The sequence below is a fragment of the Schistocerca americana genome, chromosome 1, assembly GCF_021461395.2.
Source record: "Schistocerca americana isolate TAMUIC-IGC-003095 chromosome 1, iqSchAmer2.1, whole genome shotgun sequence".
In the NCBI taxonomy this organism is placed as follows: Eukaryota; Metazoa; Arthropoda; class Insecta; order Orthoptera; family Acrididae; genus Schistocerca; species Schistocerca americana.
This window is the reverse complement of record NC_060119.1, coordinates 137,782,662-137,795,698: the sequence shown is the minus strand read 5'-3', so window position 1 is coordinate 137,795,698 and position 13,037 is coordinate 137,782,662. Positions and strand designations below refer to the sequence as shown.

Below are 13,037 nucleotides of genomic sequence, written 5' to 3'. Positions count from 1 at the left end.
GAACAGCTTGCACCATTTTATATTGTCGAACGCTTTTTCCAGGTCGACAAATCCTATGAAAGTGTCCTGATTTTTCTTTAGCCTTGCTTCCATTATTAGCCGTAACGTCAGAATTGCCTCTCTCGTCCCTTTACTTTTCCTAAAGCCAAACTGATCGTCACCTAGCGCATTCTCAATTTTCTTTTCCATTCTTCTGTATATTATTCTTGTAAGCAGCTTCGATGCATGAGCTGTTAAGCTGATTGTGCGATAATTCTCACACTTGTCAGCTCTTGTCGTCTTCGGAATTGTGTGGATGATACTTTTCCGAAAGTCAGATGGTATGTCGCCAGACTCATATATTCTACACACCAACGTGAATAGTCGTTTTGTTGCCACTTCCCCCAATGATTTTAGAAATTCTGATGGAATGTTATCTATCCCTTCTGCCTTATTTGACCGTAAGTCCTCCAAAGCTCTTTTAAATTCCGATTCTAATACTGGATCCCCTATCTCTTCTAAATCGACTCCTGTTTCTTCTTCTATCACATCAGACAAATCTTCACCCTCATAGAGGCTTTCAATGTATTCTTTCCACCTATCTGCTCTCTCCTCTGCATTTAACAGTGGAATTCCCGTTGCACTCTTCATGTTACCACCGTTGCTTTTAATGTCACCAAAGGTTGTTTTGACTTTCCTGTATGCTGAGTCTGTCCTTCCGACAATCATATCTTTTTCGATGTCTTCACATTTTTCCTTCAGCCATTTCGTCTTAGCTTCCCTGCACTTCCTATTTATTTCATTCCTCAGCGACTTGTATTTCTGTATTCCTGATTTTCCCGGAACATGTTTGTACTTCCTCCTTTCATCAATCAACTGAAGTATTTCTTCTGTTACCCATGGTTTCTTCGCAGCTACCTTCTTTGTACCTATGTTTTCCTTCCCAACTTCTGTGATGGCCCTTTTTAGAGATGTCCATTCCTCTTCAACTGTACTGCCTACTGCGCTATTCCTTATTGCTGGGGACCGATGACCGTAGCAGTCTGGTCCCTTTAACCCCACAAACCAACCAACCAACCTTATTGCTGTATCTATAGCGTTAGAGAACTTCAAACGTATCTCGTCATTCCTTAGTACTTCCGTATCCCACTTCTTTGCGTATTGATTCTTCCTGACTAATGTCTTGAACTTCAGCCTACTCTTCATTACTACTATATTGTGATCTGAGTCTATATCTGCTCCTGGGTACGCCTTACAATCCAGTATCTGATTTCGGAATCTCTGTCTGACCATGATGTAATCTAATTGAAATCTTCCCGTATCTCCCGGCTTTTTCCAAGTATACCTCCTCCTCTTGTGATTCTTGAAAAGGGTATTCGCTATTGCTAGCTGAAACTTGTTGCAGAACTCAATTAGTCTTTCTGCTCTTTCATTCCTTGTCCCAAGCCCATATTCTCCTGTGACTTTTTCTTCTACTCCTTCCCCTACAACTGCATTCCAGTCGCCCATGACTATTAGATTTTCGTCCCTCTTTACATACTGCATTACCCTTTCCATATCCTCATACACTTTCTCTATCTGTTCATCTTCAGCTTGCGACGTCGGCATGTATACCTGAACTATCGTTGTCAGTGTTGGTCTGCTGTCGATTCTGATTAGAACAACCCGGTCACTGAACTGTTCAAAGTAACACACCCTCTGCCCTACCTTCCTATTCATAACGAATCCTACACCTGTTATACCATTTTCTGCTGCTGTTGATATTACCCGATGCTCATCTGACCAGAAATCCTTGTCTTCCTTCCACTTCACTTCACTGACCCCTACTATATCTAGATTGAGCCTTTGCATTTCCGTTTTCAGATTTTCTAGTTTCCCTACCACGTTCAAGCTTCTGACATTCCACGCCCCGACTCGTAGAACGTTATCCTTTCGTTGATTATTCAATCTTTTTCTCATGGTAACCTCCCCCTTGGCAGTCCCCTCCCGGAGATCCGAATGGGGGACTATTCCGGAATCTTTTGCCAATGGAGAGATCATCATGACACTTCTTCAATTACAGGCCACATGTCCTGTGGATACACGTTACGTGTCTTTAATGCTGTGGTTTCCATTGCCTTCTGGATCCTCATGTCGTTAATCATTGCTGATTCTTCCGCCTTTGGGGGCAATTTCCCACCCCTAGGACAAGAGAGTGCCCTGAACCTCTATCCGCTCCTCCGCCCTCTTTGACAAGGCCGTTGGCAGAATGAGGCTGACTTCTTATGCCGGAAGTCTTCGGCCGCCAATGCTGATTATTTATCAAAATTTAGGCGGTGGTGGGGATCGAACCCGGGACCGAAGACGTTTTGATTATGAATCAAAGACGCTATCCCTGGACCGACTAGAGTACCGATACAGGATAGGAATGGTCGGTGTTTTTCGCGAGCCAATTGATGACGAGCAAACACAGATGCACATCTGGCCACCCGCTGATTTTTGTGAATTTGGCGTAGAACATACGGTACCCATACACCTTCCCCATTGCAAGCAAATGCCGCACGATGGTGGAGTGATCACAGTTCCTCACATTTACCTGTTCTCGGGTACTCTGACGTGGATGACTGTGGATTAATACGTTTCATCAAAGCCCCACTACCCTCATAGTCAGTTTCGCATTGTGATCTGGTGCCTCCTTTCCATTCTCAAAAGTCCCTCAGAGTAGTACACAAATACCATCACATTAACGCACCTTAATAGACACCGGACACTCATATTTATTACATTGTAGGATTCTGATTAAATAAATGAGATGAAACATCATAAATATCTCCGCTGTCTTATAAAACTCAGTCACACACATCTTCAAAACTGCAACTCACACGTTTGTATCCAGAGCTGATTCGAGAATATTTTTCAACGCATACGACACCTGCCTACCTGCCCCCCCCCCCCCTTGCCTTTTTTCCGGGCTCTAAAATGCTGTCTAATTCTGGTGAGCGTGGAAACGAGTTTTTTTGGTAAGTTCTACGTAATCACTCCATTGTAAAGGAAATACATCTCTGTATCTTACTCCAGTGCTAAATATTGAAAGAAACAACGATTATTAAATATTGAAAGAAACGATTAATTTTCATTTAAAATGGCTCCTGAGATTTATAAAGGCTTTAACGAGAACAGAAAGAACCAGACCTACTGTACTGTTGTAGTATCAATAAAACTGTGCTAAGGATTAAACTGGGTGGAAGGCATGAAGATATAAAATTTGGTTCTCTTTTTTGGTTTAATAATGTAACTTTTTGACTACATAATTTTCCATCAGGAAAAAATGGGATATCTAGTGTTATGTTCGCTTATTAAACAATAGACACTGCTTAACTGCGTAAATCATATCTTATTCGTGAAGAAAGCTCACCAGTAAGTAGTGAAACTGTATAACATTTTTCGTTAAAGTATTTGAAAACTCATTAACACAGTCAAACTTTTTGTGTGTGCAACTGAAAGGGATAACATATGGTATAAATGGCTCTAAGCACTATGAAACTTAACGTCTGAGGTCACCAGTCCCCTAGACTTAGAATTACTTAAACCTAACTAACCTAAGGACATCACACACATCCATGCCCAAGGCAGGATTCGAACCTGTGACCATAGCGGCAGCGCGATCCCGGACTGAAGCGCCTAGAACCGGTCGGTCACAACGGCCGGCTGGGATAACATAAATTTGTGTGTGATACGAAAGAGAAATCACGGGTGGGGCGCTGGATTCGACTACACGCAAGTTTAAACTGACACGCACGTCAAATGAAAATGCACTGAGGGAGAAAAACTTCAAGTAGCTGTGCGACATAGAAGACAGCTGGTACGCGCGCTTCTACATCTGGAAAATGACGTCTATCCAAATTTCGCATCAGTCGCGTAAGAATGGCGCTATTAGCGACACTATGAGGTTGCGAATCAGGTTTGCTGCAAATATATGCTGTAAAGGCTGTGAGCGTCCATTCCCACCTCCTATAAGTCCCTTCAAATCCTTGAACGCCATGCCCTCCGCCTCACCTATCACATCCGTCTCCCATCTCCCAAGCGGATCCTTTACGACTTGATTCCTTTCCCACACCTCCTCCTTTTCCTCGAACAGATACGGATCCTTTACATCTCGCGCAAGCTTGATCCCCCCCCCACCCGCTTGTCTCTCCCATCCTCTCCCACCCCATCCCGCTGTCATGCCTGCACTCTTGCGTCCCACCTGCTCTCCATCTTCACATTCTCCACACCCTTGCTCAGGGTGGCTTCCGCCAACTCCCCCATCCTGATGATTTCCCCATTCCCTCCATATACCCCTCCTATCAGATCTAATCCTCCCCTTCTCTTACTTCTCCCTTTTCTTCCAGGGCTCCCTCTCTCCTTCCTCAACTTCCTTTCTCCCCTGCCCCTCTCCTCCTCCCTCCCAGTTTCCCGCTCCCTCCCCTTCCTCCCTCACCGGGCTTCCACACCCAACCCTACCCTCTCCCCTCCCCTAACCCTCCCTTTCTCTTATTAGCTTCTTCCTCCTTCCTTCCCCCCTGCCTGTCCCCTCCCACCAGTGGCAGCCCCCCCCCCCTTGTGTTCAGTGTTCTCAGCACCAGAGGTCGTTGCCAGTGTTTTGTGCAACAGTGTTTTCGTCATTACTGTGCGTCAGTGTTCTCTTCGGTGTGCTCCTTCATTCCGTGGACAACTGACTGCCTTCGTTTGTGTGCTCTGTCGACCTTGCTTATGTGTCATGTGCCGTTTCCATCACATTCTCTTGTGTACCAACTGTTTTTAACATTCATGTCGATCTGTTTTTATGTCTTCTTGTACGATTTCTGTTATCCTATAGGCTGAAGAGCGGCGTCTATAAGCCATTGCCAGCCCCCCTTTGTATCAAAGGAATTTACAATAAAGGAAGAAAAAGAAGCTGTGAGCGTTAGTTTCTTTGAGACTGGACGTGATCAGTTGATGTTAGTCAAGAATGCATTTAAGGAAACAAAGGCGCCGTTATCAGTACCTCACTGAATTTGAGCAAGGTCGTTTAATAGTGTTACGAGAAACTGGCTGATCCTTCAACGGTATTGCAGAAAGACTTGACAGAAATGTAGCCACTGTACATGACTGCTGTCAGCGGTGGTCAAGAGAATATGCGGTCGCAAGAAGACCGGGCTCCAAATGGCTAAGTGGCACTGCCGAGAGGGAAGACCATCGTGTTCGGCGTGTGGCTCTGGCGCATCGTGCTGCATCTGCAGCAGCAGTGTGAGCAGCAGTTGGCACCACAGTGACACAGCGAACTGATACAAATCGGTTGCTTGAAGGACAGCACCGAGCTAGACGCCCTGTAGCGTGCATTCCACTGACCGCAAACCACTGCCATGTGAACGTCAGCGGTGTCAAGCGAGAGCTCATTGGAGGGCAGGGTGGAGGTCTGTTGTGTGTTGGTTGGGAGGATACCAGTTGAGGGCCTGCAACCAACATGTCTGCGTGCTGGACGCACGGGTCCTACACGTGGAGTTATGGTCTGGGCTGCAGTTTCATATGACAGTTGGAGCACCCTCGTGGTTATGCCACACATTCTGATTGCAAGTTTGAACGTCAGTCTCGTCATTCGACTTGTTATGCTGCCATTTATGGGCAGCATTCCAGCGGGTCTTTTCCAACATGTTAAAGCTCGCCCACATGCCGCTGTCGACTTTCGAAAGGCGTTTGACTCTGATCCGCACTGTCGCTTGCTCCAAAAAGTGCGCTCTTACAGCCTATCCGATGACATACGCGGTTGGATAGATAACTTTTCTAACAGACAGGGAGCAGTATGTCGTACTAAACGGGGTGACTTCAACAGAAACAAGCGTAACTTCAGGTGTGCCTCAAGGCAGTGTAATAGGTCTGCTGCTTTTTACGATTTACGAGGTCGTCCAGTCTTAGAGTATTGTTCGTTTGTATGGGACTCTTACCAGTTGGGTCTGATTCAGGGGATTGAGAAGGTCCAAAGAAGAGCAGCAAGATTCGTGACTGGTACATTTAGCCATCGCAAGAGTTACAAATCTCATAGAAAGTTTAAAGTTTAGTAATGTTTCACAGAATGTCTTGTTACGCCCACCACAAAAAATTGTAACAACATCTATTGACTGTTAATGATTAAAGTCTCCTCCGATTATTACAGTACGATTGGAGAACATTCGTACTAGCGAACTGAGATTTTCTCCAAAGTTTTTGATTACACTAGAAGGAGAGTTTGGTGGTCGATAGGAGGATCCAATTATAATTTTTTGCCTATCTCTGACACTGACTCTTGCCCAATCAGTCTCCCGTTAGTTCGTCCAGTCTTAGAGAGTGTGGTTCAATCCCGCGTCCGGCCATCCTGATTTAGGTTTTCCGTGATTTCCCTAAATCGCTCCAGGCAAATGCCGGGATGGTTCCTTTAAAAGGGCACGGCCGACTTCCTTCCCCGTCCTTCCCTAAGCCAATGAGACCAATGACCTCGCTGTTTGGTCTCTTCCCCCCCTAACAAACCAACCAATCTTAGAGCATTGTTCGTCTGTATGAGACCATTACCAGTTGGGTCTTATTCAGGGGACTGAGAAGGTCCAAAGAAGAGCAGCAAGATTCGTGACTGGTACATTTAGCCATCGTGAGATCATTACAAATCTCATAGAAAGTTTGAAGTTTAATAATGTTTCACAGAATGTCTTGTTATGCACACCACAAAAATTGTAACACCTATTGATTGTTAATGATTAAAGTCTCCTCCGATTATTACAGTACGATTGGAGAACATTCGTACTAGTGAACTGAGATTTTCTCCAAAGATTTGAGTACACTAGGAGGAGAGTTTGGTGGTCGATAGGAGGATCCAACTATAATTTTTTACCTATCTCTGACACTGACTCTTGCCTAATCAGTCTCTCATGCAGCTTCATTTCCTATGTCGGTGGATTTGAGTTTATTGCCTACTGGTACAAATACAATACCTCCACTTCCCATTAGCCTATCCTTTCAATATATTCTTAAATTTTCCCCAAAAATGTCACAGCTGTCAGTTTCGGTTTGTAACCAGCTTTTTGAGTTCTTTATTGTGTGAGCTTCAGTGCTTTTTAGGAGCGCTTCAAACTTTGGGACATTCTTGCGAATGCTTCAGAAGTTAACCACTAGGTTACTAGGCAACTGTTTTTTCTATTTGAGTAATCATTTTGTCAAAGAAGGCGTCAGTATTCGTGTAGCCGCACGTACGACAGCATTAGATCGCTCACACAAAAGATGCCACGCTACATGAGATACAGGAGGTGTTCGGTCATGACCATATACAAGGCAATCGACGATTTGGAGATTACTACAGCTAATGCAGTTGGTGCCTAAGTTATATTGCGGAGTCCCTCTGTGTTTTGTGGATGTGTAATGAATTTTACCTTTGCCAGAGTTGATGAATAATGTGGTATCTTATGACTACAGTATCAACAAGTCAGTTGGAATCAGTCAAATCGTACAAATACCTAGTTGTAACACTTTGTAGGGATGTGAACTGGAACAATCTCATAAACTCAGTCGTAGGTAAAGCAGGTGATAGACTTTGGTTCATTAGTAGAATACTAGGAAAGTGTAGTTAGTCTACAAAGGAGATTGCTGGCAAATCATTTGTGTGAGCCATCCTAACATATAGCTCAAGTGTGTGGGGGGACCTGTACCAACTAGGAATAACATGAGATATTGAATGTATGTGGCTAAGAGCAGCACGAATGGTAACAGGTTTGTTTGACTAATGGGAGAATGTCACAGAGGTACTGAAGAAACTGAACTGGCAGACACTTGAAGTTAGACGCAAACTATCCTGAGGAAGCTTATTACAAGAACCAGCTTTAAATGATGACTCCAAGAGTACACACAACACCCTGTGTATCTCTTTGATGGACTGTGAGGTCAAGATTAAATTAATTACAGCACACATAGGGGCATTCTTTCTGCGCTCCATTGTAAATGGAATGGGAAGAAGCCCTAATAATGGGAATAGATAGTGCCCTCTGCCATGAACTTCAGCGATTTGCAGAGTATGGGTGCAAATTTAGACAGAATTTTTTTTAATTGTGGATTTTTCATAGACTTCCAGAAGTGATTTTTCATGATTCCGCTACACTTCTCTAATGGTCACTTGTAGCTTTCTGTGACTGATTACAGGAGACAATACTAGGACCTTAGCAATTGCCGTATGACTTACTTATGTTTAGTTGTCGCAAAATTGCCCCCCTCACTCTCTCTCTAGACAAACTCTTACAGATGCACATGGCAAAAGTAAGGAGGCTAATGGTTTAAAAGAACAGTAAATGTTGAAATATTCTGCATTTTCAGCAAAGAGTTGGTATTCCAACATTTCTGTACACTTGATAGCTACCTATCTCACCATCATCATCTTTGTTTCAAAGGTTTGGCTATTCTTGTTCGAAACTTACAAACAGGATTGTTCCAGTATTTTCTGGGGTATTCTAATATCTCTTTTCCCATTAGATTTTTAGTTCAGGATCTTCTGGGAATTCTATGACCTGGCATTCTCGTGAGGTATTGTTTTTAATTTTCATTATGCTTTTGAATTATTTTATTCTTGTTGAAGATATTTAATTATGTTCTGATATCTTCATTTCTAATCATGTCTCATCTTGTGCAGCCCTTTGTCCTCCATAGGGAACCTCATCTCTGCTGTTTGACCTTTCTTTTTAACACCCGGTTTTCACTTCCATAGCTTAAGACTGGAGCTGCCATCACTTTATACAATTTTATGGTGGTCTCATTTTGTATTTAATGGCACAATGTTCTACTAATGATACCACACATAGCTTGCAACATGTGAATTTTCTTTTCAGTATCAAAGTCAAAATCAAAACTTATGTCGTAGCTTACGTGGGAGATCTGAGAGACCTGTTCTAAAACTGATCTAAAACGATTTTCTATCTGAGTGGATTCTTTTCTTGGAATGCCATTAATTTTGTTTTATTACTACAAACATTTTTTGCTAGAAACCAATAACGATGTAAATAAAGTAGAGAAGACACTATTGAACTTTTCTGTTTGTAGTATGCACCTTTAAACTTTGTAATGTCATTATTTATGTTTCTGATGGACATATTGTTTCAGGCAACTGATGAAGAAGTGGAAACAGCAATAAATACAGCCCTAGAAGCTGGTTACAGGCATATTGACACAGCTTATGTTTATATGAATGAAGCTCCTATTGGGAGAGCTTTGAAGAAATGGTTGGATTCAGGAAAGGTCAAAAGGGAAGAATTGTTTATTGTGACAAAGGTAACAAAGGTTGATCTAACCCTACAATGTCTCTCATATTTGCAAGTTTGCTACTGATAATTGCTTACCTAATTAAATGCTCCTTTATAAAACGTGTGGTTTACATGACTAAAAAAGCTTGTAAGAAAAATGTATGTGGTAAAATAACTCTATAATCTTCCAGCTCACATATAAAACCTCAGTATGTATCAGTAAGGACTGTAGTTATGTAAATATGAAACAGCAGTAGTAGATAAGCAGAAGATGGATGTATCTGGCCCAAAATAGAATTTTTCAAAGTAACAGCACTTCTGTTAGTTAAAATGTTTATTTACATTGTTTATTTGTCTATAGATAATTTGTATTTATTTACATTGTTTAGTTGTCTATAGCTATTTTGTGTTCTCTTTGTGGTGAGGAAATTATAAAATATACCATAAGCTACAGATACAACAATAACTGTAAATTAATGAAAATACCTGTCAGCTGCAATTACCATTACTATAGACAGCCCCTATAGTCCATTTGCATGCCCACAAAACCATGCTGATGTTGCTCAATACTAACCTTTGGCCTTCTCTGCAGAAATGATTTCATTAATGACAAACATGCAACTTTGATTTATTTTAAAATTTTCATTTTTCATATATTAAATATATTCTCAAGGGGTGTAGCTTTCATATAAAACTAAACTTATGAAGACATGAAAATCTTGTAAACTTCTGTTGCATTGTAACTTTTTCCCCCTAGATGAAAAGGTAGCTAATATTTTCTTACTTTCAAGTAGTACTTGAATGAGCATTTGTACTCTCCGAAAAGACTCCTTAGAGACTGAAGACTCCAGACTGGTTTTTAATAGTTAATGAATAGTGGTTAGAATATGTTTAGCTGACAACTGTAGTAAAGAGCCATATTTACTTTAAGAGCGGAGTTCGAGATGCCAAGATTGTATAATAGTTTTGACATGACAAACATGAGTGACAGCTGTAGTAAACAAACAGTCTGTGAAGGCAAAGAAAGAGAAACTTAAAAGAGCAGACAGGACATTTTTGTGGTGTGTATGAAAGAAATATCTCCTCACAGAAATCTTCCAACTACAGTAACACCTGTAACTGAAGGGGTCTTTAAGACCCATGTAAAAGCCTGTCATATGACTCTGTGTGGACTGAAATGCAGCTGTACAACAAACAAATACAAGTTGAATTTGGCTCAAAATTATGAGCTCATATAGTGTGCCTGTGCTGAAGTCTCCAGTATTTCAGTTCTGATTGGATTTTAGGTACAAACAACATGCAGTGCATGAGGTGATTCACAGGGTAACAAGGTGGCACAGTAAACACATATGAATGGCGTTAAGTATTCATGGATCATTGGTAGATTAGGTGCGTGAGGTATGCTAGGATCTGAGTGTCATCTGAAATGTTGTTTCATGTCCCAAGAGGAGGCATAAAACATTCAGTGGTAGTATGGACATACATATAATTCATCTCGGAGCCAGCATCATTGCTGTCTTAAGTCTGAAGACACTCAACTGAAATAATATCTGTTAGATACATCATGGCAGCCTTTGGGCTACACATCTTCCATAAGAATGTATCTTGGACTTTTAGAAATTACTGTTGTATGTTTAGTGTCCTACCAGATGCATTTCTGTTGTACAAAAGCATTACATGTGTCAATTAATAAATGAATCAAGGAATAATGGGGTGCTGGCCTATTCAAGATGAGTCAGATATCTACATCTATTATGGAGAGAGATGCTGAGTGCCAACTGTCTAGGACATCCATATGACGTTTTATAACCTGGCTGATATTGTGGAAGAATTGATATGGTGGTACCAGGGCTCTTGTTTGGGCAGATTCATGTGTACTGTTGTGACTGTGCTCCTTATGAATGACCTCATGGGATGGCATTTCAACCTTTTGCATGATGTAAACGGCCCTTGGTTTCGTATGGCAGATGATAATGCAGGGGAAAAATGCCTTCAACATGAAAAATATAGTTGATATAGAGTGGCCAACTTACTCCCTGACCTTAACCCAAATGAACATGATTGCACTAGATTCGGTTTTTGTTCCATAGACCCAAAAATGAGATGATTCTCATGGGAGTGGAACATGCCAGGAAGTATAACATAAAGAACACAGAAATCTGAATATAATACTCACTTCCCTGATCATTTGTCAGAAGACTGTCAATATATGTGAATACATTATAGTAAACTGGAACTGCTAATATTTACAGAACTAATACAATGTCAGAATGAAACATAGTTCTGTACTTTTAATAAATTTATTGTACACAAAATACGTAATCTTAACTGTTGTGACAAAGTGCCATCAAAACTGAAATCTAACAGACAATTTTTCTTAAGTTGTTCTAACAGCCCTGTTAAGATATTCGTCGATAGAGCAGAAGAATTTGCCTACTAAAAAGTCTTTCAAACTCCATATAAACTATGTTTATCCAGAACCAAGGTTTTAATGGTTACTGGCAATTTATTGAAAATGTGTGCCCCTGAATATTAGACCCCTTTCTGGACCAAGGTAAGTGATTTTAGGTCTTTACGGAGATTGTTCTTGTTCCTAGCATTGACACTATGTATTGAGCTACTAGTTGGAAATAGAGACATATTATTTGCAACAAATTTCATTAAGGAATCAATATACTGAGAAGGAGTGGCTAGAATACCCAGCTCAGTGAACAGGTTACTATATGACGTTCTTAAATTTACAGGCCGGCCGAAGTGGCCGTGCGGTTAAAGGCGCTGGAGTCTGGAACCGCAAGACCGCTACGGTCGCAGGTTCGAATCCTGCCTCGGGCATGGATGTTTGTGATGTCCTTAGGTTAGTTAGGTTTAACTAGTTCTAAGTTCTAGGGGACTAATGACCTCAGCAGTTGAGTCCCATAGTGCTCAGAGCCATTTGAACCATTTTCTTAAATTTACACCACAAATGAGTCTCACTCATTGCATGCTTTTGCACTCAAGAAACTTTTGCTTGGTTTGATGAGTTGCCCTAGAATGTGATCCCTTATGACATAACAGGATGAAAGTAAGTATAGTATGCAAGTTTTTTTGTATTTATATGTTCCATGCCTGACATCACTCACATTTGCAAACACAGACTTGTTTAGGCGCTTCAGCAATTGTATGGTATGGCCTTCCCAACTGGGAGTTGTAATCCTGACACTGTCGACCTCTTCTACCTGCATGTCTTCATATGTTACACACATACCAGAAGAAAATATCTTACAGGTTCTGAATTGCACATAGTGAGTCTTTTCAAAGTTTAAAGGCAGTGAATTAGTTTTAAACCATGTATTAATTTCTGTGAAAATTTGGTTAGCAGCCATTTCTAAATCTGTACTTGATTTGCTATTTATTGGAAAGTTTGTATCATCTGCAAACAAAACAGAATTAGCATCTGGCAATGTAAAAAAATGAGAGGTCATTAATGTTCACAAGAAAAAGCAATGGATCCAAGATGAAACTGTGAGGAACAGAAACCGCATGTTTTCGCAGTCAGATGAAGACTGATTGCTTACTACACAGGTATATTGTAATGACACCCCTTGTTTCCTGTTAGTCAGGTGTGACTCAAACCATTTTGCAGCACTGCCAGTGATGCCAGAATATTCTAATTCATTTAAGAGAAATCTGTGATTCACACAGTTGAAGGATTTTGACGGATTACAGAAACTGCCAGTAACCTCTAGTTTCTTATCTAATGAATTAAGTACATTCTCACTGTGCATGTAAATGCAGTCAGATATATATATACCTTTGGTTTTCTTAGTTGTC

The 13,037-nt window shown here is 41.2% G+C and overlaps 1 protein-coding gene across 1 annotated transcript in view; it reads left to right on the top strand.

The window, feature by feature from the left end:
* Window positions 1–13,037, top strand: part of LOC124620673 (aldo-keto reductase family 1 member A1-like) — a 135,675-nt gene that overhangs the window by 88,396 nt on the left and 34,242 nt on the right. Inside the window, exon 2 of the mRNA XM_047147085.1 lies at window positions 9,088–9,255. Within this exon, the coding sequence (XP_047003041.1) occupies window positions 9,088–9,255 (168 nt within the window). The remainder of the gene's footprint in view (window positions 1–9,087; window positions 9,256–13,037) is intronic.